Genomic DNA, 26,553 nt, shown 5'->3' with positions numbered 1-26,553 from the left:
ACTGCAACCTTCGGACAAGCAAAGTTAGTTCAATGGGGAAGCCAGATTCACTTAACAATTGGGTTGCTAACTTATCAACTGTGGTGATTCACTTAACAACTGTGGCAAGGTCATAAAATGGGGCAAAACTGACTGAACAAATGTCTCACTTAACAATAATGTTGGGCTCAATTGTGGTTGTAAGTTGAGGACTGTCTGCATATTGTGCTTTTTTGGGGTATCTTTTGATAAACATTCATGAATGAATGAAGGCACATATGCGCGTCCTAGGATAATGTTGCAGGATATAATCTGGGTCGGTCACTGGGACCAGAGGTTTTGTCTTCAAAGCTTTTGGACTCATGCTGGAGCCCATCTTTAGGGAACTGACATTCATTCATTCTAACAGACCACATGCTACCATTACCATTTTCCCAGCACTTGCCTATCTTAAAATTTACTCATCCACTTCCCCATTTTTAGTAAATGTGCTACTATGGTATACACAAATTCATGTACTTGCTTTAATTTCTCTCAATTTATATATAATTTTCAGTCATTGATTTCATGTCCCTGTCATTCCTGGACGTCAAAAATTACAATCCATCTAACATTCACTGCAAATCATTCTAGTTCCCAAACCCTGACACACTGACATGGGCTGCAGACAAAAGGCATACATGTTCACATCTCCAACCAACATACATTACTGTCATTACAAGTAATCTTAAGCTTTTGTCCATAAATATATTAAACATTAAACACCCAAAGAGACACATTGCTATTTTTCTCCATGCTTAAATGTTGAACCAAACATTCCATTTATTTTCACCATGTTTTACTTTCAGAATGTGCCAGATTTGACATAGTTCAAAACCAACCTTTATCTCCAAATCCACACATAGTTCATCATTCAAGTCTATTCATTTATCATAGACTTTCTCCAAATCAACTAAAGTTCAACTCTCTCCCGTTCACATATTTCTCAATGACCTTCTGTAGGATCTCCATATCCACTTCCTTGCACAAAGTCACACTGCACTTCCCAAATTTTGCTTCCTGTCACCTCTTTTAGCCGTTAAATCAGACTTCTAATCTTCACATATGTTAAATCTTCACTCCATAAACAAACTGCTAATATATTTTGACATTTATCCAGTAACACTATATATGCCTATAGTTTTACCATTTTTCAACATTCCTACAGTATTTATGACCTAGTTTTCATCAGTTCTTTCCCCTGGACATTAACTTTTATAGCATTTGTTTCTGTTCTAATCTTCAACATATCACTATCATTTTCTTACAAATCTCTGAAATGTCTAGTCCATCATTCTCTAAGATTGATCTAACCCAATGGACAAAGTCCATTGTTTTAGCCACTCTCAAGACAATGTAAGCTGCTTCAATAATTGCAGAAGGGTAATGTTTCTTCTGAACATATGTAAACATCTTGTTTCCTCTTCTGACAATGCAAACTTCCTTTATAATCTACAACAGATTTTAAGGTAGTCTAGAGATACAAATGAAAGTATAGCACGTGCAATATAAATCAGGGTTGGAAAACTGGTAGCATTTCAGATATTGCTGCACTATAACTCCCAATAATCCACATGCCATGGAAAAATTGAAAAATAATGGGAACAAACATTCGGAAATATCCATAATGCTGTTGTTCCCCCATCCTTGCTACACCTACTTATTCAAAGTTCTATTAGGTTCTATTAAGCTTGCTTTCAAAAATTATTTTAGGAAGACAGGTTTATGGCTTGCAGAATTGTTGCAATTTATCTGCCAAAAGCTGTATATTCTTTAAACCAAAACACGTTTACATTTACTTAATATCTTTCTTACCTTCAATGCATTAAGTATAATATTCAGATACATAATGAAGTTTTGAGTAGATATTACTCCCCTTTCAAACAAGGTTTCAGGGAGACCTACATTATCTTATGTAGTATTTCTGTGTGTCCAAACATCTATTTCTAAATCTGAAAAAAACAGATTGGAAAAAAGGAAACAGAATATTGGCAACCTTCTTCGAAAGGCAGTGGATGCTGAAGTAGATGCTGAAAAGGAGAAATGGAGCTGGATTAAAAAATAAATTTAGCACATAAAACACTAAAGTACAAATTAGAAAATAATTTATCTACACACTCCTGACTTCCTGAAGCAGAAACAAAACATTAAGGAAAAGTCACTAAGTATTTATGATGTTCTACATATAATTTTAGGGAATAGCCACAAATACATACATTAAGGAAAACAAAATACTTCCACAGAGTTGCAAATCCACTGCTGCTGCTTTAAATTTTGAGAGCTTAAATATCTCTTTATCATCGTAATATTGTGCATATCTAGTCAGAAATAAATCTCACTGCCTTCAACAGATTTAATTCTAAGAAGCATAGCTTCCAGACTGCAGATTACATTCTCTGTTATGCTATCTACTTCTAGTGTTGTTTTCCTATCCAGATCTACCTTTCAAGATTGGGGGAGATGAGATGTCACCTACTCTGTTCACTACACTAGAGAAATTGTCTGCTGTTTAGAGAATGCCACTTGCCACATGAAAAGTGATCTGCCTAACAGAATACAGCTAGTCCTTGACTTACAATAGTTTGTTTAGTGACCGTTCGAAGTTACAAAAGCACTGAAAAAAGTGACACGACCATTTTTCACAATTATCACTGTTGTAGCATCACCATGGTCATGTGACTAAAATTCGGATGCTTGGCAATGGACTCATATTTATGATGACTGCAGTGTCCCAAGATCATATGATAGCAATAGCAGACTTATATACCGCTTCACAGAGCTTTGCAGCCCTCTCTAAGCGGTTTACAGTCAGCCTATTGCCCCCAATAATCTGGGTCCTCATTTTATTGACCACAGAAGGATGGAAGGCTGAGTCAACCTTGAGCCTGGTGGGATTCAAACTGCCAAACTGCAGGTAGCTGACAGGCAGCAGAATTAGCCTGTTGTACTGTATTCTAATCACTGCACCACCATGGCTCTATATGATCCCTTTTTACTACCTTCTGACAAGCAAAGTCAATGAGAAAACCAGATTCATTTAACAACCATATTACTAATTTAACTGCAGTGATTCATTTAACAAATGTGGCAAGAAAAGTCATAAAATGGGGCAAACCTCACTTAATTAGTTTCTCCCTTAACAGTAAAAATGTTGGGCTCAATTGTGGTCCTCAGTTGAGGATTCCCTGTATCTGGGTTCAACCCTGAGTTAAGGACTGGCTATCTTACTACAGATATTTTCTTTCCCCTCCCCTCTATCACCTTGGAAGTTGATAGATGATGTAACAATGGATGGGTAGAAAGCTGAAATGTTCATTTATTTGTATAATTAACATTAAGCCACAAAAGATTTTAAATGCTTATTTCAGCATTTATTTTCTTTATAAAATGAGCAAAAAAAATCACCACTGCCAAAAACCGATAATTTATTATCAAATTTGATGATGATTTGGGTTCTGCTTTATGTCATTGTGCCAAAATATTTTGTTTTGTTATTACTTGGACTTGGTATAGTAATTGAATTCAACAGTTTAAGTTTATAAATATATTTATTATTATATCTGTACAATGTTCAACAAGCTATGGCTAAATTTAACTGTGACTTAGTGCAATATGTAAACCTAGTCATGAATTAGCTGTTTAGATCTGATTGGCAGATTTTGTTAGAATTCATATCTATGACGCATAGGGTTTGGTTTGGTACCTCCCTTTCTAGGCCATGAACTGTCTATCATGACAAAAGGCTTGGAACCTATATTCCCCATGAGTGGAAGTGTTAGGTTTTGATACCACATTATAAATATAACAATAGCTATGGTCACCCATGCTAAAAACTACCAACCTTGCATGGCAAGCATGCCCATAAGACTTGTCACGTGGAGCAGTAATTGATTACATCATCTGAAACAAACTTGGAGGCCCAGATACCAAATTCTGAACCTAAGATTTGTCAGAGCTTGCAGACTAGCTTCATAACCTTGAGATAGCGGATCTAGGTGCCATAGTAAGTAGCAAACTTCATGCATGACCATGGGAGAAGAGGGGGAAAATGCTAAGTAAGGTGTGTTGTGGAATCACGATCTACAATTACAATGGCACTTTCTCCAGGGAAAAAGTCCTCTTACATTAAAAAAAAATGGGATTGAAACAAATCATACTATCATATTTGTCTCAAAGTGATACCTTTTGGGACATTGGCACAGAAGATCAGATGCTCAGCACACACTCAAAAATAATAATTATTTGTTATTGTCTTACATCAAGGAACTTCAAACTTGGCAAGTTTAAGACTTGTGGACTTCAACTCCCAGAATTCCTGAGCTAACATGACTGTAGGAGGAATTCTGGTAATTGAAGTCCACAAGTCTTAAAGCTGTCAAGTTTGAAGACCCGTCTTACATATTTAAAGAAAAGAAAAATTGTATTATTATACATTGTTTATTGTTTGTATTATTATTGTGTTATTATATTTCATTCTTCTTGCTTTAGTAAGCACTTACTTCTCTCTCTTCTTTCTTTGTAAACTAGGAGAAAAGGGAGAAAACTTTCTCAGCAGTAAAAATTTGCTTTCCCCATCCCATTTTACTCTATTCGTGTATTAGTTTCTACTTTGTCTTGCCATATATTATTGGCCTTGCTCCATGATCTGGGCACTGTTAAAAACTAAAGTGTCCCTTGAGTCAAGCTTGATTCCTTTTGGCCCAACAACCATCTCCATATGATTTTCTTGACAACAGTAGAGAAATGATTTGTCAAGGAGTTGTGTTTTTTTTTAATTTCCCAGTCTAGTCCTAGAATTTCTTGATATTCTCTCATCCAAGAACCAGGCCCAACCTTGCATATTTCTGGAGATCTGACATACCTAGCCTTTGGTGTTAAGTTGAAACACTACAAGAAGAAATTAATCACTGTCAAATAATAGAAAGAGAAATGGCTATCATTCTGTTATGATCTTAGTTTCATCAAGACCACTTCAGATCTACCTGCTTTGTTCAGCCCAGGGCTAGTATCATAATATATTTCCATAAAAATGAGGTAGAACTCTGATAACACAGCAAATGCTGTAACACTCAGAAGTATCCCTGCACTCCTGCTTTAACCACATCCTTGCCATTGGACCCATGCATTTTTAATAGGCACAGGATACACAAAAATCCAAAAGATCCCCCTGATCACGGCTCTTTGGTGGAATGGGTACCTACTGAATTTTATGCTGACATACAACTGTTACAGGAAGGGGAACCCTGCCTTAAACAACACAAGCCTTTTTCTAAAAATTTATGCCCACTACTGAGCAGCATATTAATCCAGAAGGAATATGTCTCACTATTCCTAAAAACTGCATGACAGCCTGCATGGAAGCTCTCTCCTGCATTATTTTGAATTTTAGTTAAGAAGCTTGCAGACATTGTAGCTTGTAGCACATTTTAGAACTATTCTGTTTGAAGAGTAACACCAGTCCTAAGCAGAAAGCCTCCCAGATCAAGAAATGTGCCTAGACTGTCTGCTAATTATCAGTTCATTTCCAGTTGTTAACTGTTGCCATGTAAGTGTTCCTCTTCAATCTCAGGGAGGTTTCTACTGGACAAACCGAGGCTGTGCCCAAACCAGGTTTGCACTATATATGTTCAGTAAACTAAAATGTAAGCTGACTGTTTCATGCTTATTGAAAATTTAGCCAGTGGTAAGTTAAGGCAAACAGTAGTTCATGTCCTGTGTAGTGGCGGGGTGGGGTGGGGAGTTGCTGAAAAAAAAATCATATTGATTCAAAAAAGGCACCCGTACCAATTAAAATTGTCTAGGATCCCAATCCAAAAGCCACAGCCCCTGCAAACCTGCAGATATTACTCAGTGATACTGTAACTCACCTACTACACATACAGCCCCAGGCTTGCCTGGATCCCTAGAGGCCCATCACTAGTCTGAATAAACAGTATTGAGCTATATGGACCAGCTTTTTAGGTTCTACTAATTTCAAAGCAATTGATCTCCTGTTAACATCCAAAGGTTTAAAGTCCCAGTCTATGTATAAATATAAATCAGTTAAACGTGTTTTCTAGCACTGTACACTGTACAACCTCATGGATGTATAGTCAGAAATCAACATGATGAAATTATTATGGCTTTATTTTTCTTTTCTTTTTTTAAATGTACATTTAGGCTCTAATTGCAGTCCCCAGAAAGGCTTGATCTGGTAGCAAAAGTCAACTGAGTATAGTGAACTTACACTGGAGTAAAGCATGCATGGATGTTGAAATCTCTAATTCAAACTACTTGCTTTTTTTCAGGAAAAAAAAATGCTTTTCTGATTCACTAGTCAGAAAAGTTCAGGAAATGCAAGGCAACTAACTATAGTTATTGAGTAGAAAGTACCAGTAAATCTAATTGCCTCCCCTCCAATCCTGTGTCTGTCCCTTCCACTGACCATGTTGTGTGGTGCTGCAGCCCTTACTTATCTGAGACTCCTGTTGGGAAGAGTGAATGAGTGACTTAGGGCTAGTGCCAAAAGATCTTTCTGGTTTTTTGCAGTCTTGAGAAGTACAGCAGGAAGCACATTTGCTTAGATATGAGCTCCTTTTTTTTTTTTTAAGTTCTCCAGTAGAACTTATATCTAGGTAAGAGGTGTGAGCATTCCAGATCTAGAACCACCACTCTTGTTTCTTGTTTAATTTATCTCCTTTACTTCTACTCTTAAGAAGTATGCTGCTTTTTGTTTGGTAGATGTCACACAAATTTCAAGATGTATTCCTCAGCAGGAACTTGGCAGCTGTTCTTATTCAACTACTACTTTATGGAGCCAAATCCAGAAAGAAGTCCAGGGAAACTCTATCCTAAAGAATGAAGTGGCACAAGAGATGTTTTTGCCTTTAGACCCTGTCTATGGATGGAACTTCTAACCAAGGAGAGACACTGGCTGTGCTTCTCTGGTATGATCCTATGCTGGATCCTAAGAATCCAATTGCCTCTCTGTGGGGCTTTGAAACAGAAGTGTCTATATGAACTGAAGAAGCTTCTTGGATGAGAAGCAAAACATCTTCAAGCAAAAACAAAGGAAGTCCAGCTGCCTTTTCAAAAAGCACCTTTGAAACAGCTTACTGTTATCATACAGTAGCCATATCATACATGTCACTCATTGTTGGTGGGAGAGTTTTAAGATGGGGGGAGAGAGAGATGGTAGGATCAGAAGCCCAGGGCAGTTAGATTTTCTTCTGCATTTCCTTAGGTTTTCCAAGGTCTCCGAAGCCCTGACAGGAAATCAGAGTAGGCAAACAGCTCTCAGCTGTTGGTCAATCTGGACTTGCAGCTTTGCAGTCTGCAGTGTTGGTCCTGCTAGCACTACGCTTCCAATTTACAGTATGCTTTCTCTGCAGCAGTGGGTCACAGCTGAAAGGAAGCAATGGCCACAAGTTTTTGGAGCCTGAAACGAGGAGAGTGAGCCTCCTGTTTGTGCAAATCCAGTTCTAAGCAAATTCGTAGGACACACCGAATCAAAATTTCAGCAGCCATCTTTTGCCCCAGCGTACTGTACATAGCCGAACTCTACTGGAATCCCAGCAGGCTTTTAACTTGAGAAAACTACGATTAAGTTAGCCATGTATACAAGTCCGTGGGAAATGCATCCCCTTGGGTGCGCTAGCTAGACAACGCTAGTTGCTTTTTTGATTGTTGGGCAGAGAGGCTACACAGCTGCAGATCTTACCAAGCAATAAGTCTCCATCTGTCGAAGAACAGGGCTGAACCCCCACGTGAGTTCAGCGCACTTCACAATTTCAAACTGATTTTCCTCGCTGCTTTGTTGGGAAGCCGGGCAAACCGACACAAGCAGACGCTTGTCTTTCCGAAATCGGGCTGAAATCTTGTTTCCTTTCTGAAAGCAAGGGCAGGGCAGGGCAGGGCTTAACCTGTTGCAGAACCCAGCCAATGAGGACTCATTCAAGAAGCCATAATTAAGAAATCCGTGCCTCTCCTTGATCCGAGAGTCCCTTGTCCTTGGGATTGCAGTGCCACGCTATTGTAGGGTTTGAAACTAAGCATCGCTGGTCCTGTGTTGCGCCACGAGGTGGTCAACTACATTTTATCTTAATATGTTGTGCGATAATTGGTTTTCAAGACTTCTTGCATGGTACCAACTGAGAGAATTGGCACGTCAACTCTTCGGGGGGAATACAGCCTGAAAGTTATTCGCTGGCTAAGACCTTTCGGTCAAGGGAGGCAAGCCACCTTCAATGGACTTATCTGGGAACTTGGGGCCAGTGGAGTCTCCTTCCAAGGCACAGCAGCTGGCACAAAAACGGAGCTGGTATAGTAACAGCCAGTTCAACAGCCCCCTTCCAGCGCCATCCTATTCCTGACGGAGTAGAAGATGGAAGGCCCCCTAATGTCTAACGCCCCCGGTATGTAAACAGTGAAAATCCACCAAAGACAAGCTTCTTGTGTTTCATTACGGGGAAGAATTAAAATCATTTGTTTACTTCTCTCCTCCCCCTCCCCCCCCCCACCCGCAGTCATGGCTCGGAGTTCTTCTGGGCTCCACATTGGTAGTCTTGGTCTTCATCCAACCGGATCTCTGAGGACCAAGGGAAGTGCTAGATACTTCGCATATAGCGTTGCAGCAAACCCATATTGGGACTTGTTGGGATTTGTCTTAGCGAATGCTTTATTGTGATTTGCAAACGAAGGCTTGTCAACCAGTTATGATTTCTTCAACAATCCTTTGATTAAAGAGATCCAAGAGTTGGCCGGACTTTAGAATCTAAATCCTGACTAGGGCGAAACTACTGAGATCTTCCTGAAGGGTCTGAGCTTAATTTCTGGCTTGAATCCTCTCTATCAGGTGGCTGGAAAATAGTAGAGAAGTAGGAGTCAATTAGGAAGCGCAGTGGAGGAAAAGATGCAGGCAACTGAAATTAGTTTTATCTTTCAGGTTGGTAATGAGGTATTAGGATTTTTTCTGTTTAAAAAAAAATGAGATAAGTCTGTCTGGATTGCTGAAGAGCTTTGAGTTGCGGAGCTTGGCTTGCAAAATAAATATCTTCGACATGAACTGTGAAGGGCTGGGAGGTTGCAGATTGGACTTTCAGTTCAGCGGTTTTGAAACTCATTGTGGACCATCTTCTGGAAATCGCTGCCTTGCGCTCTTGCAGCAGCCTGGTGATTTGCAAAATATAAAATGATGCGAAGGGGCGCTGAAGTGAATTATTATCAATATATTTTACTCCTGATTGCAGCAGCTAGAACAAACCTAGCCTCAAGATTTTTAGGTCGATGTACCAACTTGGAAGCAGGGGAGGGGATATTTGTCTGCCTAGATGTACCAACTTGGAAGCAGGGGAGGGGATATTTGTCTGCCTAGAATAGATGGAAAGATGAAGAAAAATGTTGTCGAGAAAGGAAGTGTTTGAGGTATCCTTGCAGTTGAAATGGTCGGCTTTCAGGTTGCAGAGCTATTCTCCCTTATCTGAGAATATCTGCCAGTGAAATCAGATGATTTACATTTGAGCAGATACCCAGAAAGGGCACTGGCACTGATTCCTTTACATTACAAATCTATGAATTACCAACATCACTCCCGAAGTCAATCCCATTGAATTCAACAGAAGCATACAACCCAGTTAAAATGGGCATCGGATTTGGAGCCTTCCTACCACGCAATCAAGCTGAATTCCCCAGTGATGGGATAACCTTCAGGGCACGGAGCAATGGATTGGCTAAGCCTACAAAACGCAGAACAGGTGTTATGAAAGCAGGTAAGAGAAGACCATCGGAGGAGGCAGAAATCAGCCCAGGATTTCGCGGGTTGAAATAATTTTCAAATCAGTAAAACTCTGACGGCGAATCGCATTTTGCATTCCGGCCACCTCAATCCTGTTAATGCCTCAGCAGTGAAATATTTTTCAAAAAAAAAAAAACCTAAGGAGGCAAGTGGAGGAAACGGACTTAACCTACGGGACCGTAATATTTAAGGTGCATCCGGTCCTTTCGCAGAACCCCCGGGGCGTGTCTTTCCTTACGGTGGAAGAAAGAGGAGGGGGAGCGCTAGGTCCGGCCTAGCGTCTTGCAAGCATCCTGCCGATCAGCCCACCTGGGATGCGACGGGCCACCCTACAGGTTCGCAGGGGGTGGAGAGTCCCCCTCGGGAACTGCAAAGAAGGGTTGGGCAACGCTAAAGTAGCGTAACAGGTAGGGCAACCTAGGCTGCCAGTTGCAAAACTGGGCATCCTCGAAAGGAGCAAAGTTCCTCCGACCTCCTTTCACTCCTGGCCGTCAATAGGAACTTCCTGTTGCTTACTTGGAGGGGGAGTGGAGGGGGGAGGGAAGTGATGGCCAAGGGCAGGTGACTCAGGAAGGAGCTAACCACAGCACGTCGCTTTCTCTCCTATTGAGATATACCCGATACCAGCGATGCGCCAGCTACAGGCCACTCCAGTCACCTTATCCCCAAATATTCTTGCTCAAGTTCGGGAGCCAGTTTCCTTTCCCTTAGGTAGCCCCATTCATGTTATTGGGCGCCACGTTTCCCCAAGGCGTCGCATTCGAATGAATGGACTTCTAATTCCCTCTCCGGGAGTCGCTTTCCCCGCGTTAAGTCCCGCAATCGGGGCTATTTCGACGTCTACCGAGGACTCCGTGGAAGCCTCCCCAGCGCCGCCACTTCCCCAATTGTCTCGAGAAGGCGCTAAGCAGGGACGCCCGCGACGGCGAGAACCGGCCTGCCTATTTCCAGCCGCTGAGAGTCTGGCTTGCGCTCAAACGCGCCCTTAAACCGCGCCCATAAATACAAGCCGAGCCCTACTCGCTGCGTCCCCAAGCTTCGGGCCGACCCGCGCCGAAAGCAAGCCAGCCGAAGTCCAAAGGGACCCCTCAGCAGAGGCTTCCCCTCCAGCGACGGCACAGGAAAAGCTTGCCAAGGTCCTAAAGCGCCCCAAGAGCTCTCGGAGGCGGGAAGGCTGGGAGGAATGGAAGCGCCCCAATGGCGGGGCGACTGGGGGAAAGCCGCCTCTCCGCTCGTCCGTCCCCTCCCCCCCCCACCTCGCTCCTCTCCTTAATTCTCTCAGCGGAGAGGCGGCTTTGCTTTATTTCTGGTTAAACTCCCCCCGCCGCGCCAGATGAAAACCTCCATCTCCGCTGAAAGTAATGCCTGGAAAATTCAGCCGCGGAGGAACGCAGATTCCATCGCATGCTTTCTCCGCGGCGCGCCCCGCAGTCGCCCATCCAGAGGAGCTACCGCTCGCTCCCTCCCTCCCACCCCCCACGATTATCAGCGAGGCGTCGCTGGAATTCACACAGACACACACATACACACACACTCACAACCTAAACGCCTCAAGAAAAGCGGGGGGGACGACAACCTCCCCTTTCCACTCCCGTTATAACAGCCGGGCTAGGCTGGCGGAGGGGCACGGAGGGTGTAGGGGGGGGACGGTGGTGCCCGTCCTGCCTGAAGCAGCCGTTGCGCCTGAGCCTCCTGCCTGCAAATGGGCGGGAAAAGAGAGCGCAGCGTCGAGTTGCCTTACGCTGGGCGCGCTTTCTGTGAAGGAACCGCTACTTTTCGGGCGGGAAACTTTCAACCCCACCCCCACCCCCCTACCCCGAGGCTTGTCCTCCGAATTCCCTCAGGCTTGTCTGCCTGAGGAGATTTCTCGCTTCTGGTTTAAGAAAGGGTCTTCCTGAGAACCGCCTCGCTACCTGTTTCTCCCAACTTTGTATCATTTCCTTTGCCTCGAAAAATAAAATGAAATTAAATAAAAAACCGGGACGGTCCGAAAGGCAAACTGCTGCACGCTTGACCCTTGTAGAGTCACAAGCTCAGGTTGTGGGCTCGACGGGGTGGGGGGGGGAGTGGGGTGGGTGAAATCTCTGGGGAACGTTGCCCCACCCCCAAAAAGAAAACATGATTCCAACCCAAGGCCGAGTTAGCGCACACACACACACGCCGGGCCCTTCTGCCAGATCTAAACGTGGCCGCCTCCTAGCCCCGCATCGTTTCTGAGCTCGAGTTACGCCGGAAAAGAGGCCTCACCTTCGCGACGGTCCGTCAGGGCCGCCGAAAGAGCCAATCTGGAAAGAAGAGTGAAGGGGCGCCGGCTCTGAGGACCGCTCGAGCGTGGCAGGCCGCGCGCTCCTTCTCCCCGTTTCTCAAGGCTAAGCCCCGCTCAAATCCCCGGGGCCCACGCCCTGTCAGGCTCGCGCCAGCCGCGCAACCTTAGGAACCTTTCTTCCCTGGAAAGCCAGCTGCTTTCCCCCGACCTGCCTCCTGCGCGCGACGCATCAATTTTAAGATTAGGGATCCGACGGATTCCCTCCTCGGACAAGAATTGTTATAGTTATGGTTATCGTTATTTATCTTGGATGAGCCTCTTCTTTCCTTGATTCCAGCAATCAGGTGTCTCGTTTTAGCCGCCCCCTCATCCCCCGCCTTCCCCAGCCGCTTTGATGCTGGTAAGCACAGGAGAACGGGGAGAAAACGTAAAACTACGGTAGCTACTACTTCTGACTCCCGATTCTAAACAGCCACAGCAAAGGAGTCGTATGAATATGAGAAATTTCTCCCGCCCCCAACCCCTGCAATTAAATAATAATAATGGGAATATTAACTTTGCTACCCCCACCCGAAAACATATTAATTATATTTATTTCTTTATTTTAAAAAAACCTCGCAAATGTGTTTGTATCTAAAACACGGATCCTCCTATCAAGTTTTCTTAGCTGTACCCCGCATCCGGCTATATATTTTGGTTTGAAATAAATTGAGTTTGAAGTTTAATGAATCGGAAGGAGATCCAAAGATACCGTTTCCTTGCTTTTGCATTTAATGTTGCTTTTTTCCCCTCAAATATATATTAAAAATCCTACTATCCTAACAAAATCCATAAATTATTTCAAAAGGAATGAAAGTATTGTATTCAAGTACAATAAGATGCACACTCCCAGATGAATCCACAGCATGTGCAGCTTTAGCAAATAGGATTGCTTGACTTCCACTTCCTAAACCTTATTGGGGAAGGTTCAACACTGGATTTCCATCAGCCCAAACCTAAATATACCTAGTCTGAAGAAAATTCCATTGAAATAAACCAATTTTCTTCCACATGAAGTACAGAAGTATTAATTTCCTATCCAAATTTTAACAGCCCAAACCTAATTCTGCCGAAATGTTCTGAAATCGCACTGAATTCAAATTACATTTACATTAGTAAACGATTTAGGAATGTAACCACATGCTTCTCTGGAAAAGAACCCTGTGAATTCAATAGGAATGTATTTGAGTTGTGTCCTTAGCATTTCATTGTAAATAAATTAAGACTGCAGCCTTTTGCAGTTAGATTCTCAGATTCTTTAAACTCTGTGGAACTTGCTTTCCACTAAACATGCCACAGGTTTATGGTGTCCACACACATGCATGCACACTGTTAAAATCAATTTCATCCAATTTAGCCTATTTAAATTTCAGCAATGGACATGAATGCTCCAGTTCCAAATACCTTAACTTATTCCAGCCTCTTTCTACCCCATTTCTTTTCTTTTCTTTTTTGCTACATCTTGCCACTTGCTACTCCATTTGGTGTAGAACAAACTCATTCAGAATCAGAGACTAATGCAAAGATTACTCACAAAAGCTAATTCCTTTAGAATGCATTGTAGGACCTATTTAAATTTTTAGAGCCAGATAAGGCAAATATTTTTGCATTTAACTTAGGTTCCCAGAAATTTCAAAGGAAGGCTAAAATGGTAGAAACAACAGACACTACATGGTATTGAAGTTAGAAAAAGAAAGTAAACTATACATCTTAGCTTTGCCTCCTTTTGCCACTTAAAACAGCAAATTCCTTTTCCCAGGTCAGAAAAGCCATCATACATATAGCACTTCTTTAACCTGCTGTTTCAGTGCTATGAATCATCGTCACCATCCTCATCCGAGTAACTATCTATCATGGGAGGCTTCTGGGACTTTTTTTTTTTCCTAAAGAGAAAAAAGACGGGATTCTGTTCGTTGACATGGATTTATTTGCTGTAAACATTAAAATTATCTTTCTCCAAGAAAGGGTTTGGGAGAAAGGGTCAGCTTCTAACTGTCATATACACCACATGGAGAAATTGTGGGGTGGGTAGAATGGGAGAGAGGAAAGGGAAGAGGCAGTGATTTCAAAATATGCCATACTGGAAATATACAAAGAAAAATAGATATACTACATAATATGGCATTAAAAAACATGGTATTGATACGTAAAATAATATATTAACAATTTTAGGCATTAAAAAAACAACTCCCTCCCTCAACAAAAGAAACTTGAAATAAAAAGACAAAGTGCTCAATAATTTCCAGGGAGATCTATATATGAGAGAAACACTCTGGAAATAGTCAAAAAAGCTTGTGCATGCAAGACTGGTTTCTCCTCAGACAACAAAATGATCAAGATATAAACTGTTTTCTTTTTAATCAGCATCAACAATACATACGACACTTACAAACAAGGAATGCCAAACGGTGTTTACAAACACGGGAATATGGGTCCCTTTTCGGAAGATTTTCCAGAAATGGATGTGGGTGGGGAGTCTGTTGTATTTGTGTAACACCTGTGCCCACCTATTTTACAACTGAGAAAAAAAAAAAAGTTTGAAGCTTCTTAGAGAACTACCAATCTTTATAAAATCTAGCAGACTACATAGTGTCTGAAATAACTATTTATAGAATATAGACATTACTGAAATAGCAAGTGCCTATAATAACATTGTCTTCCTAGAATCATCAGACTTTCTTTTGATTTAAATCTTAAATAATCAAATCTTTTTGTTCAAATCCCTTTGATTTAGTCTCTTTTTCTTTCTCTCTCTTTCTTTCTCTAATTTTATAGTGGTTTGAATAGCTTATTCATAAATAGGCACAGAATAGTTTTGCTCTGTATTTTTAGAAAGAAAAGGCCAAACTGCATCTGATAAGTGTACAATCCTTTGCCTTCTGTCGATTCATGCTGCACCCTCTCCCTCCCGCACCCTTAATTTCATCTTCTAATATATTACAGCTTTCCCTTTACAGCAGAAAACACTTTTAAAAGTCTTAAGGAAGGGGGGAGGGGAGATTGAGTGGGTCATTTTGAAGTACTCTTGCCAGTAACAGCAGCAGCAGCTAAAGCCTGAGCAAGACTCAGCTTCCTAACTTACAGTCCTTGGTCACAGCCATCCTGACAATCAGAGTAATGAACTCTTTTTTTTTTCTTTTCTTTTTTTTTAAACTTGTGTGTCGTTTTGTTTTTGTTTTTTTGCTTTGGGGGAAAGGGAATGGATGGGAGCGAAAGAGACTTTAGTTTTCTGGGGTTTTTTGTTTGTTTGTTTTGGCAAGAATAAAAAGCTGGTACCATGGGAATCTGTGTGTGGTCCAAGGGGCGGAATTCAGCATGGCCACAGCCCCCAGTTTTCAGTCACTGTTCTGCAGGGCAAGCTAAGCCACAGTCTGGAGGGGTGGGAGCCTGCAGCAGCCGGAGATGCTCCTTCCTTATGGAGAGGGGACAGGGGCCACTTGCTTTTCTCCTGGGCTTCGATCTCCTTGCTTGCTTGCTGGCATTCCCCCCCACACACACACCTTAGAGGCTTCCAAAGTTCTTCAACTCTGAGAACACAGCAGCATTGTCTTTCTTTCTTTCTTTCTTTCTTTCTTTCTTTCTTTCTTTCTTTCTTTCTTTCTTTCTAGGTTTCCCCACCCCCACCATCCCCTTGCACTTTTTTTTTTTCTCTTTCTCCCTTTCTCTGTCCTTGTTTCTAAAAAGGTAAAGTGTCCAAGAAAAGTTTGTCAATTATTGCTGGTGGCGGCACCAAATCTTCCAGTTTCAGGTAGAAAATACGCTGCAGGCCTTGCGTGCAGAGGGTCCGCAGTTCCGGGAGCTTGCCCAGGAGTTTGGACAAGTAATTTGGCCTGTTCAGGCCACCGTTGTTGAAAGTCACATGGTCCTTGAGGCAATTGACGATCTTGTTCTGTAGTTCTTCCACCCGCTTGGGCTCCTTCAGGCCATGCCTCTCTGCAAAAGGACAAAAAGGTGCTGATTTAGACCCAGGGGGTGGTTGAGGGAGGGGTAGTTCAACAGGAGGGTACAAATTAGGCATTGGGAGACCCTTCCCCTGCTTTAAAGTCCCAATGCTAAACAACATAGTTTGGAATAAACTGAAGTTTCTGAACTCGGTGGACTTTCTTTCATGCAGCTACAAATTAGACAGCATTGTGAAATTACAGTTGTGGCTCAGGTTGCAACCCTTCCATTTGAGTCAGACCTCTTGAACTTCTAGTGTGCAGCAGAACGATCTGTATTGGAGCAATTCAAACATGAATGCTCTCCCATAAAGCCTCTGTTCATAAGAGCCCCTCCGTGGTTGGATCAATTAACCCAATACCTTGGATTGGCAGGCACGCTGAACCTTAAGTTAATCACAGGGGTTGGATGTCCACCATATTAACATAAAATATGATTGGCTACTTTGTGATTCAGTGTGTCATGTGAACATAAACATGTCTTCATGCATATATCTTGATTTGTGCCTTCTATTCCCTATTGCCAATGGATGGATTGTACAAAAGGGCAATTGCTCTGGATTACTTCATATTCCTTGGGGACATAATGATAAACTCTAGTTTACTTTAAACAGGAGCTTAGGAAGGTTAAAGAAATAGGTTTACGTAATCCAGAATGAAAGCCACGAGTTTATGGAAAAAGAAGCGAGAAAACCCCAAATGCCCTACAGAAGTTCTAAAATGAAACAAGGGCAAGGAGGGTGGCTGTTGTGGATTTTAACTCTATATTGGAAGAATGGGCATCTTTTCTAACTGAGAACTCTCATCTGCCCTGGCAAGTTGAAACAGGGGCATGGGGCAGCGATTTCCTGCTTGCCAGAAAGACTAAAATTCCTTTAAAAATAATCAGAATCATCATAATAATAATCTATACTCATCTCCAAGATGGAGAAACTGGTTACTTATTCCAGATCCCTTAATCTGAAATAAAAAAACACCCCTGGGTGATCAGAATAAAAAGGAAGAGCCAGAAGCTGGGTCTCTCTCACCTGTCACCATGGCTAGGGCAGCGATGCAGGAGAAGGCAGAGATATCGATGTTCATATTCTGCAGGCTGGAAGAGAACTCCACAATGGAATCGATCCATTCCCCGAACCCACGGACACATTGTAGGCGGTGCAGGACCACGCCATTGCAAAAAATGAGCTTCCCTTCCACGGGGTTTGACCTGCGGAGGGTAGGGGGGGTTTACAGGGTGGCCAGAAAAGGGGAGGGGGTGGAATAGAGGAAGGCAAACAACTAATTATTCACCAAGCAATAAATGGAAGGCTTAAGAGGGACCTAATTACTGAAAAGTTAATAAAAAACGCAGCTCAGCGGACCTTGAACGGCGCAGGTTTGCTCATCACAAGGATCGCAAGGGATGCGTCTGGGTGTGCACATATGGACACATGTATCCCACAGGCCTGCACATCCAAGTGTGCACTTGGCAGGTGACCTTGGCAGGAGAGTACTTCCTACTTACCTGTAGGCTAGCCGCAGGACGAAAAGCTCCAGGAAGGCGGATTCAAACAGCAGATCTTGGTCTTGTTTGGGAAGGTCAGTGAAGCTGGGGATTTTTCTGCCCAGCCCCGAATAATATCCATGGAACCAGTTAAGAGGTCATAAAACTGCTGGATGTGCTGCGTGTCATCGCCGCTCATCTGATAATCTGGGTTTGCTTGGAACTGGGATTCCACAGCAAGGAAGGTGGGAGAGAGAGAGGGAAGCGGGAGGGAAGTAAGAGAAAGACCCCGGCAATTTAATGAGGCTCTCTGAAATCTATAGCCCGTGAAATTGCTAACCCCATTTCCGAGGAGGGGAGCCAAGTTTTTATAACAATTAAACCTCGCTCTGGCCAGTGAAGAAATTAGATATCCCGTGGCAATTAATTCAATTAGGGTGGCGCTAGGAGGGATGGCCACTCGAAGAGTTGAAATGGCTGTGGCCAAGAGGAAGGGCCAACTTTAAACACTCCAGAAAGACACACCCCCCCAAGCAAAAATTCCAGGGTTTGGCTTAGCTTCTAGAAAGTCAATTTGGGGGTGGGGTGGGGTGGGGAGTGGGGAAATGTGCTAATGAAATAATAAGGGGAAGGGAAATGTGCCCATCCATTCATCCATACACACGATACAAACATGTGAAACGCATTCAGCACAAACGCCTATCATGGCTCTCTATCCTATTTCATTTCTTACGTATTAAAAATGTACCTCCGCACGTGGTTCTACTGTGAGAAAGGGAGCGCCTGATCACGCCTTGCAAAAGAGGTGACTTTCTCTCCTTACTTGATTCCTATCCTGCGTGTGTCCCATAAGGCAGAAGAGAAGGGGATAAAAAAACCAAACCCACATCCTTGTGGTAAGGAGCTGCAGGTTAGTTTCCAGGAGGCAGGGGCTCTGGCCATCTCCTTTGGGAGTGTCCTGCCCAGAGTTTAATCTTTCTCAAACTGCTTTCATTTCCCTAACATGTCTGAATGGGGAACATCTTCTTTTCAAACTGAAGCATTGCTTCAATTACTGGCAGGGGGAAATAACTTCTAGTATGGAAGAAAACAATCCTATATACATTTAAGTAGCAGGAAACGCTATTTGCAAACGTAGCCCACAGCCCACAGAGAAGTGTATATAGGGAGAGAGAGAGAGAGTTGCAATCTGCATCTGCTTCAAGTTCACCTTCCACGTTTCAGCAGGCACACAGGCGTACACATCCACACCCAATTCTCGCCCAGAGATTCTCCGAGCCCTCTGGGACACCAACCCCTTGGAGGTGTCTGCGCAATCACATCAGTGGAAGGGAGAAACGACCCTTCCTCGGGAGGACTAAGCGGGGATTTCATTTTGGTGGCCCGCGAGGGGGACCCCCGTAGGCAAATATTGTCTCCAGCTTACCCTGGAATAGTCCAGGCTGGTCATAGCCGGGTTGGAGTCGACATGAGCTCTCACCAGGGCACTGATCAGACTCACCGGGGGCGAAGGGGGAGGAGGTTCCTGGGGGCTCTTCGGTTTGGAGGGCAAACGACCCCTTCGGCCTTTTAAGCTGTCTGTGCGAACCACTGAAAAAGACAAGACGCCCCCACTCAGAGAACGGGGCCCGCCGGTCGCCCCCGGCCAGCCGGAGAAGAAGGAAATATGCCCCCTTCTCACCCACCACCCACAACATTGAATGCCCCACTTTTCTAGTGGGGGTCAAAACTTCGTGGCTGAATATATATCAGCCCAGAGAAAAGGCTTCCAAGGAGAATTTGGGGCTGCTTAATCGTGTACTATTTTTTCCCGGACTTCCTTTGGCTCCTACTGAGCTCAGTTTCCAGGAGGTTTGGCTCCAAACACGAGGCTGGCTTTTCAGAAACGAGGTTAGAAAAAAAAAAACAGGCCCGAGAGCAAAACCCTCCCGGCGTTGCTTCGCCTAAGCCCAATCTGCCTCGCTCCCGGAATCCCTTTCAGGTTAAAACCTAAGGCAGCCCCCGCAAGCGCCTCTTTGCTCAGGAAAGGGTAGCTTAGGTCTAGTCCGGGTTTGCCCGGGCCTTCGCCTTCCTGCCACTTCCCCCCGAGGGTTGATGCTCTGAAGATGAGCCCGTGGGAGCTCTAGGGAGTGGGGAGGGGAGCCCTGGGCACCCCGAGGGTCTGGAAGAAGCCCGCCCGCGGAAGCTCAGCGGGAACTTCGCCGCGCCTCCTCTCGCCCGCGCCTGGGGACGCTGCCTGCTCCGCCTAGGCTCGTGGCCACCCCAACGGCAGGCTCTACCTTCTTTAACCATGCCGACCGCAAGGCACTTCTGAAAACGACAGTACTGGCACCGGTTCCGACGGCGTTTGTCCACGGGGCAGTTCTTATTCGCTAAACAAACGTATTTGGCGTTTTTCTGGACGGTGCGCTGCAGAGACAGGGGAGAGAGAGGGTGCGGGGGTGGGGGTGAGGAAGAGGTGAGGAGGAGCGGAAGAGAGCGGAGCTGAGCCCCGGAAGGCGGTCCGAGTTTGAGGCGCTTGGCGGGCTGAGAAGATCCCTTTTTCTTCTTCCTCTCTCGCTCCGGCGGTCTCTCCTTTCCCAGGTCCACTAACACACGCAAAAAAAAACCACTGGGGAGCGGGCCCGCCCAGCACCCTCTGGGGGAGCCTGCTATGAGCTGAACGACTCAAATCCAAGCTATTTCTAGGAGGGGTTTTTTTTTGTTTTTTAAACTCCCTTTTGTGTTCAAGGATGCGGTTACTCAGTGAGGAAGTTACGGGTAGGATTGGGGTGGGGGGGGCGGAATAGAGAAACAATTTAATTCGACCATCAGGATGGCGGGTCTACTTTATTAGCTAAGACGGAGTTCCCTGTTCTAACCAGTCCTAAGGCAAATGGATTTGCAAAAAAGACACATCACCACCCCGCTCAGCTTAGTTCCTACAGAGACAGGACAAGCCCCCCCTCCTCCTCCTCCTCCATCACCACCCCCTGATGGGACTGGAACTGACAGAGAGAAAGGTTGGGGAGATCAGGAAAAGGGCAACAGGCGTTGGGCACTTCAACAACTCGTCCTCCATCGCAGGTCGTTTTTGTAAAGTAATCGCTTGGGGAATCATAGGCCTAGTATAAACCAGCGCATTTTAAAAGCCTCTTGGGCCGTGGGGTTGGGGTATGAGGGAGGAAGGAAGAGAAAGAGAACCGGGGCATTGTGGCACTTTCTCTTCCGAGCTTCAAAGCTCTGAGGGAATTTTAAAAAAAAGCGATTCCCGGTTCCTTCGACCGTCCTTTCTTTCCCCACAAGGCTCCGAGAAAGGATGCAGAGGAATTCCTCCGCTAAAGCGGCCAGTTCCTCTTCTGCTGCACTTTTATCTCCATCCATATCTGGGGGCAGGGAGAACGTGGGTAAAAGGAAAGGCTGTGTCATTTGGGGGAGGGAGGGTCATGGGAATGCAACGTTATTCATAATAAAGCAAGAATAGCTAGGCCTCAAATCTAGATCAGAACAATAAAGCTGAGGGTTGTTGTTTTTTTCCCCCCTGTGGTTGGTGAACGGCATATTCCCATCTAGTACAAGGAGTCCGAACTATTTTAAAGGATTAGGTGACAAACAGCCTAACCAATATATGTGAATATATGCCTTTTCATAAGAGGAGCGCCCTCACCGGCTTCCTTCTTCTCGAGTTTTTTGTCTTTCCCTATCAACTAAAAACCCGGTAAGTAGGTGTGGATTTTGATCTAAGACCCCTCGATCGTTCTGAACTCAGCTAAGATCTGGAGGCAGGAAGGGGGTTCAGACTAGATCCCCAAAGAGAGACCCTGTTCTTTTCTTCCAGACGCCCAACCTCAAGGCAGCCCTAACAGCAGCCCTAGCCTGAAGAAGCCAGTGAGTTTCTACTCAGCAGAGGCAGGAACTTGGAAGATAAAGGGAGACAGTTGAAGGAGATGGACGGAGCGATGGGAGGTCAGCGGCATAGCAGTTGGCATCGGGGAGACAGACAGACAGACAGAGACACACACACACACGAGACTCACGCCCAGGAGGCAGCACGAGCCCCGGCTCACCTTAAAGAAGCCTTTGCAGCCCTCGCAGGTGCGCACGCCGTAGTGCTGGCAGGCGGCGTTGTCTCCGCAGACGGCGCACAGTCCCTCGTTGGAGGGCGAGCCCCGCGAAGGCGGCGAAGGCACCTGGGCGTCCAGGAGCTGGGAGGCGTGCCCGATCTGCAGTCCGGGGAACCCGACGGCGGCGGCGGCGGCGGCGGCGCTGGCCTGCTTGCGGATCGGGTTGGGCAGAGCGAAAGGCTGCCCGTCGTGGTGGTGGTGGTGATGGTGGTGGTGGTGGTGGGCGCCAGGCCCGTGGGCCGAGGGCTCCCCGTTGAGCGGCAGGGCATGCAGGGGCCCGTCAAAGCGCATCTGGCAGCTGCCCACCGGCATGCCGGGCGGCGATTGCTTGAAGGAGAAAAGCGAGAGACGCGGCACCGCCGTCGGGGCTGCCTTATGCACGCCGCCGCCGCCGCCGCCGCCAGCCGCTCCTCCTGCCGTCCCGCCGTAAGCCTGGTGGTGGTGGTGGTGGTGGTGATGGAAGCCGTGCAGCGGCCCGGCCTCGTCCCAAACGCTCTGACCCGGCGCGAAACCAGCGGCCGGGGTGGGCGGCGAGGCGCAGGGTTTGTAGTAGACGGCCAGCTCATCGGGCGCCTGGGGCCCGCCGGCGGCGGCGGGGGGCGGCGGCGGCGGCGGCGGGTAGCCGTGGCCGTGCAGGGGCAGCTCCTCGACCTTGATGGAGGGCGCCGGTGGCGGGGGCGGCGGGGGCTGCGACGGCATTTGGTAGAGGCAGGGCGGCTTGACGTCGTAACCCGCGGCGGCGGCGGCGGCGGCGCCGTAGTTGTCCATAAAGGTACTGAAGCTGGGGAGAGAAGTGGTGGCAGTGATTTCAGTGTTGGTCAGGTCCATGCTAAACTTGACAAACTCGGGAGTTAAGAAGTCCGAGCTGTATTCCCCGGCAGCCGCCGAGTGGTGGTACGAGTAGCTCTGCGTGGCCGGGCTGGCTCCTTGTGGCGAGGACCCGTACTGAGCCTGGACGCAGGGCATGGCTGCAAACGAAACACGGCACAACAAGAGCATGGCTCAGCTTTCCTGGGCAACAATCCCATTCCTCGCCCGCCCACCCGCCCGCCCACCCACCCTTCCCCACCAAGAGGCCGAGCCAGCAGGGGAGGAAGATGCCAGGGAATGGGACGGGGAGACGAGAGAGAGAGAGAGAGAAGACAGGGTGGCACAAGCGGTGGAGGTAAAAACGCGAGCCGAAGAGAAGGGAGGACGGGGGCAAGCGGGGCTTTCTAACAGAGGGAGGGGAGAGACAGCCGCGAGCTCTCTCTGTTCAACGTCGGTGGGCGGAGGAGACCGGGGGTGTCTTCTAAGCAGAAAGCGATGCCCCCGCTGCCAAGGACAAGGGAGGCTAGATGGGATGCTGAGCTGCTGCCCGCGTTAGAGCTGCGGAGAGCGGAGCCCAGCACGGCCCCCTCCTCCTCTCCACCCGCCCGGGCGCAGGTACTTTCTTTCTCTCCCGAGTTCTCTCCAGCCCAACTCCGGCTAAAGGCAGAGGCCGCTTTCTCCGCGTTGGAGAGAGTTTGATTTCCTGGTTGACGGCGGGGCAGAGAGGGAAGGGGTGGGTGGGGTGGGGTGGGTGGGGGACAGGTGAGGAAAGGGTCAACCCGCGTCACCCACCTTCAGCCGCGTGAGTGGCGTTTTCGGGAGAATTGAAGGCAGACAGCGTCGGAAGTCAATGGAGAGACAAGTTGCCAAGACTTGAGCGAGGCGCTGAGGACTCCAGCCTGTCCGGTTGCTCCCTGAAAAAAAATAGACGGGCAAGGTGCGGAGAGGGAAAGGGGTGACTTTTTTTTTTTCAGCCTCACCTGGATCGCGGAGGTAACGGGGACTAGCGGGCGCCACAAAATGCCTGCTTCTGCCAGGCCCAGAGGTGGCTAGGAGAGCTGGGAATACAGCCTCCCCAAAGCCGCTATAGGCAGAGAGCTTATCTTCCGCTGGATGGAAAAGTGGCGGGGGGAAGAAACCCTTTGCGTTGCCGTTTCGCTAGAGACCCCCTCCTGGTGCAACGAAAGTATTCAGACCTTCAAGTTATTTCCCCAATCCTCCCCCACCCCGCTCCCTAACAGCTTGTCCACACGCATCTGCCCGCAGAGATGCGCGCTCACAGCAAACTCTTTTACACTCGACAGCTCCCGCAAGCCTCACAAACGCGTGTTTGCCATGCCCATTGGGCTCAACTCCTCTCCCACGGCGAGCGGGCTGTCAAGTGGCGCGGGCTAAGGACGAGAAGCGCGACGGGAGAGGAGCGGGGGAGGGGGAGGCAGGAGAAAGAGTGTGTGTGTGGGGGGATGTCCCACGCTCCCGTTTCCCCTCGACATTCCGCCACTACCTTCGGCTTCCAAACCTTCAAAGGGGCGGGGACGGGGGTCCGCAGAGCGGCAGAAACGGCCTTGAATGAGAGCCCGCAGCCGCTCGCACGCGCGCGCACAAAGGCTTGTCAAGGCAATTCAAAGGGCCAGAGGAAACAGCGAAGCCGAGCCGCGCGCGGGGAGAGCTGGAGGGGTCCCGAAGGATGCGCGGGGCAAAGTAAGGCAGCTAGGACTGAAACGGGAGAAGGGAACGCTTCTGCCAATCTCTTCCGCATCCCCTTCGGAACTGACGCAAATCGGTTTTTTCCGGGGGCTTTTCCAATGATTGCATCCCTCAGATATCGCCCGCCCGCCCCCTCCTCGCCCTCCCCAGAACAGCTTTCTCAAGCGGAGAAGTAGCCAACCCTGGGAAGTTTCATACTTGGGCTGCTCAGCTAGCCTCTCTCGGCGGACTCCTCTTGGCTTCTTACTCCGAAGTCTTGGTGCCCCCCTTCATTCAAACTCCGCTCGAAGCCAACAATCCAACCCCTCTCACTCTGTACAACCTGCTAACTAGGCCGATTTTCCTTCTTTCCCACCTACATCAGGCAGGTAGGCCGGCCGGCCCCGCTATTAGGCGACGTGCTCTGGAGTCATTTATTGCAGTTCTGCCCACCTCCGCCGGCAATCAACCTTGAAAAGGGAGCGTGTGGCTCCAGGACCGAGCGCCGGTCCTGCCTGAGCTCAGACCTTGTCGCTGACGGAGATCAAAAGTGTTCCCAAGTAGCCCAAATCCTCCGCCCCATAACTTCCCCCCTCCCCGCCTTCTTCCTTCCCCCCTTCCTCCGCGGACCTCTTCCACGGGCTGGAACGCCGCGGCCCTGAGCCCCGAAAACCCAAGCGCAGGAGCTGCGCTCAAAAGTTTCCTCTTCCGGCCTTCTGTCGGAAAAGCCACACTTTTTTGGGGGGGCGGGGGGGGGCGGATGGAAGTTGCGAGGTGGGCTGTTGGGAAGGTCTCCGGGGATCCGAAGGCCGCTAGGCGAGGCCCTTTCACAAGGGGTGCATTTGGGATAAGCCTGCACGGGGCGGCGGTGGGTGGGGTTAATATTTTATATCTGGCAAGCGCGATCTTCCCCGGTCCCAATCCTCCCCCACCCACCCTTCTCACCCCCCACCCCCCCACTCCGTCCCATCTCCGGGCTACTTTACTTTGCCTCAAGACTGGGGGGAAGAGGTTGCATCATCCAGCCCAAAGACAGAATATATTTCTCCTTGTCGCAGTCAACGGCGCGATCCACTTACTTGTTAGGTGGCGTGTCTCTTTCATTCATTCATTCATTCATTCATGCAACTGTTGGCAGTTCGGATTCTCCGGGCGAGCGGGCGAAGGAAGGAAGGAAGGAAGCGGAGAGGCGCTTCTCGCCGCCGCTCGCTTCGTTCTCGCTTTCCTTTCGCCTTCCCCCCTCGCCTCTGCCGGCGCGCGGACCCACGCTCTCCCTTTTCGCTCCTGAAGGGAAGTACAAGACGAGCGAAGCGCGGGGCGAGCAAAGCAGGACAGACTGGCCCTTCCCTCCAATGTGCCTTTGTTTATGTGGGTTCTGTATTGCACAGCCAAATGCATCCCAAGTCTTCAAACGTCAGTGTACGTCAGTGCCGCCTTGCCCAATCAGCCAGTCAAGGGGCTGGATCTCTCGGTACAGTTGGCTAGATCTTGCTTTGGTAAATTTCCGACGTGACATCACCAAGAGTGGCGCTTTTAAGGTGGGAAACGGCTCTCACTGCTTTGCCTTCACCTTGGCGCAGCTTTTGCCCAGATCCTCCTCCATCCTTTTCCTTCTCCTTTCCCAGGTCTGGGCTGGTGCAACCGGAGATCCGAGGCCGTAAACAAAGACTGAATAAATACTCCCTTTCTCTTCCCTCCCCCCACCCCCCACCCCCCGGTTGTCATAAAGCGGTCCAAGAATCTCTAGGCGCTGTCAATCCACCGCGCGCTCTGCCCCCTCCCTCTTTTTTCCACATTATACTTTCTCACCAAGCGGAACCGGTGTGTGTTTTCCAGGTACGTTCGCTTTCAATAAGGAACGTTACAATCACCCGGGGGCAATTTACGTGGGATGTCCACCTATCTTTCATCTGTCTAGAACTGCGACTTCTTGCCCGTCCCTTCCAAGTACCACCTTATCTCGGCGGTCCTCTCTGCAGAAGGCACTTTACAGGTAAAAAGGCAGGAATGTATTGACGCACCCAGTCCATCCTTTTAAAGCAGAGACAACGCATTCAACAAGTTGCACAATCGTTCCCGAACCGATTTACGTCCCGAAGCATACTTCTGTCTCTTTCCCCCTCTCCCCCCGTTGCGCTTCAACTGCTTAAAAAAAACGCCCACGGGTGCTATTATATTTGGAGGGGGAAAGAGTGTGCGTGCGTGTGTGTGTGTGTGCGTGCGTGCGTGCGCTGCGGCGTGCCCTCAGGACAAACATATAAACTAGATTCTAAATATTAGTATTTTGTTATTTTATAAGCATACAACCAAACTACCTGCAGTCCCGTTTCTGCAGCCGAGTAAGAAATAAGTTAATGGTCAAAGTCCAAGGCGTGCACGTGGGTCAGAATCGCTGCCACCCAGAAGGAACCGCTTAGAGGGAAGTAGTGCTGCTA

At 47.3% G+C, this 26,553-nt stretch overlaps 1 protein-coding gene across 1 annotated transcript; it reads right to left on the bottom strand.

Annotated features, from left to right (window-relative positions):
• Positions 1–14,436: 14,436 nt before the first annotated feature.
• NR4A2 (nuclear receptor subfamily 4 group A member 2) lies at positions 14,437–25,506 on the bottom strand. Its single transcript, XM_026697209.2, is given in 9 exon segments — positions 14,437–16,028; positions 17,065–17,243; positions 17,541–17,631; positions 17,634–17,742; positions 18,946–19,109; positions 19,799–19,928; positions 21,566–22,590; positions 23,225–23,346; positions 25,198–25,506. Coding segments are annotated over 7 exon segments (1,953 nt in total). The 5' UTR covers positions 22,589–22,590; positions 23,225–23,346; positions 25,198–25,506; the 3' UTR covers positions 14,437–15,771.
• Positions 25,507–26,553: the final 1,047 nt, after the last annotated feature.

The sequence above is a fragment of the Pseudonaja textilis genome, chromosome 1, assembly GCF_049901715.1.
Source record: "Pseudonaja textilis isolate UNSWEBS1 chromosome 1, rPseTex1.2, whole genome shotgun sequence".
NCBI lineage: Eukaryota > Metazoa > Chordata > Lepidosauria > Squamata > Elapidae > Pseudonaja > Pseudonaja textilis.
The sequence above is the reverse complement of the archived record's forward strand: the minus strand, read 5'-3'. Positions and strand labels throughout refer to the sequence as shown.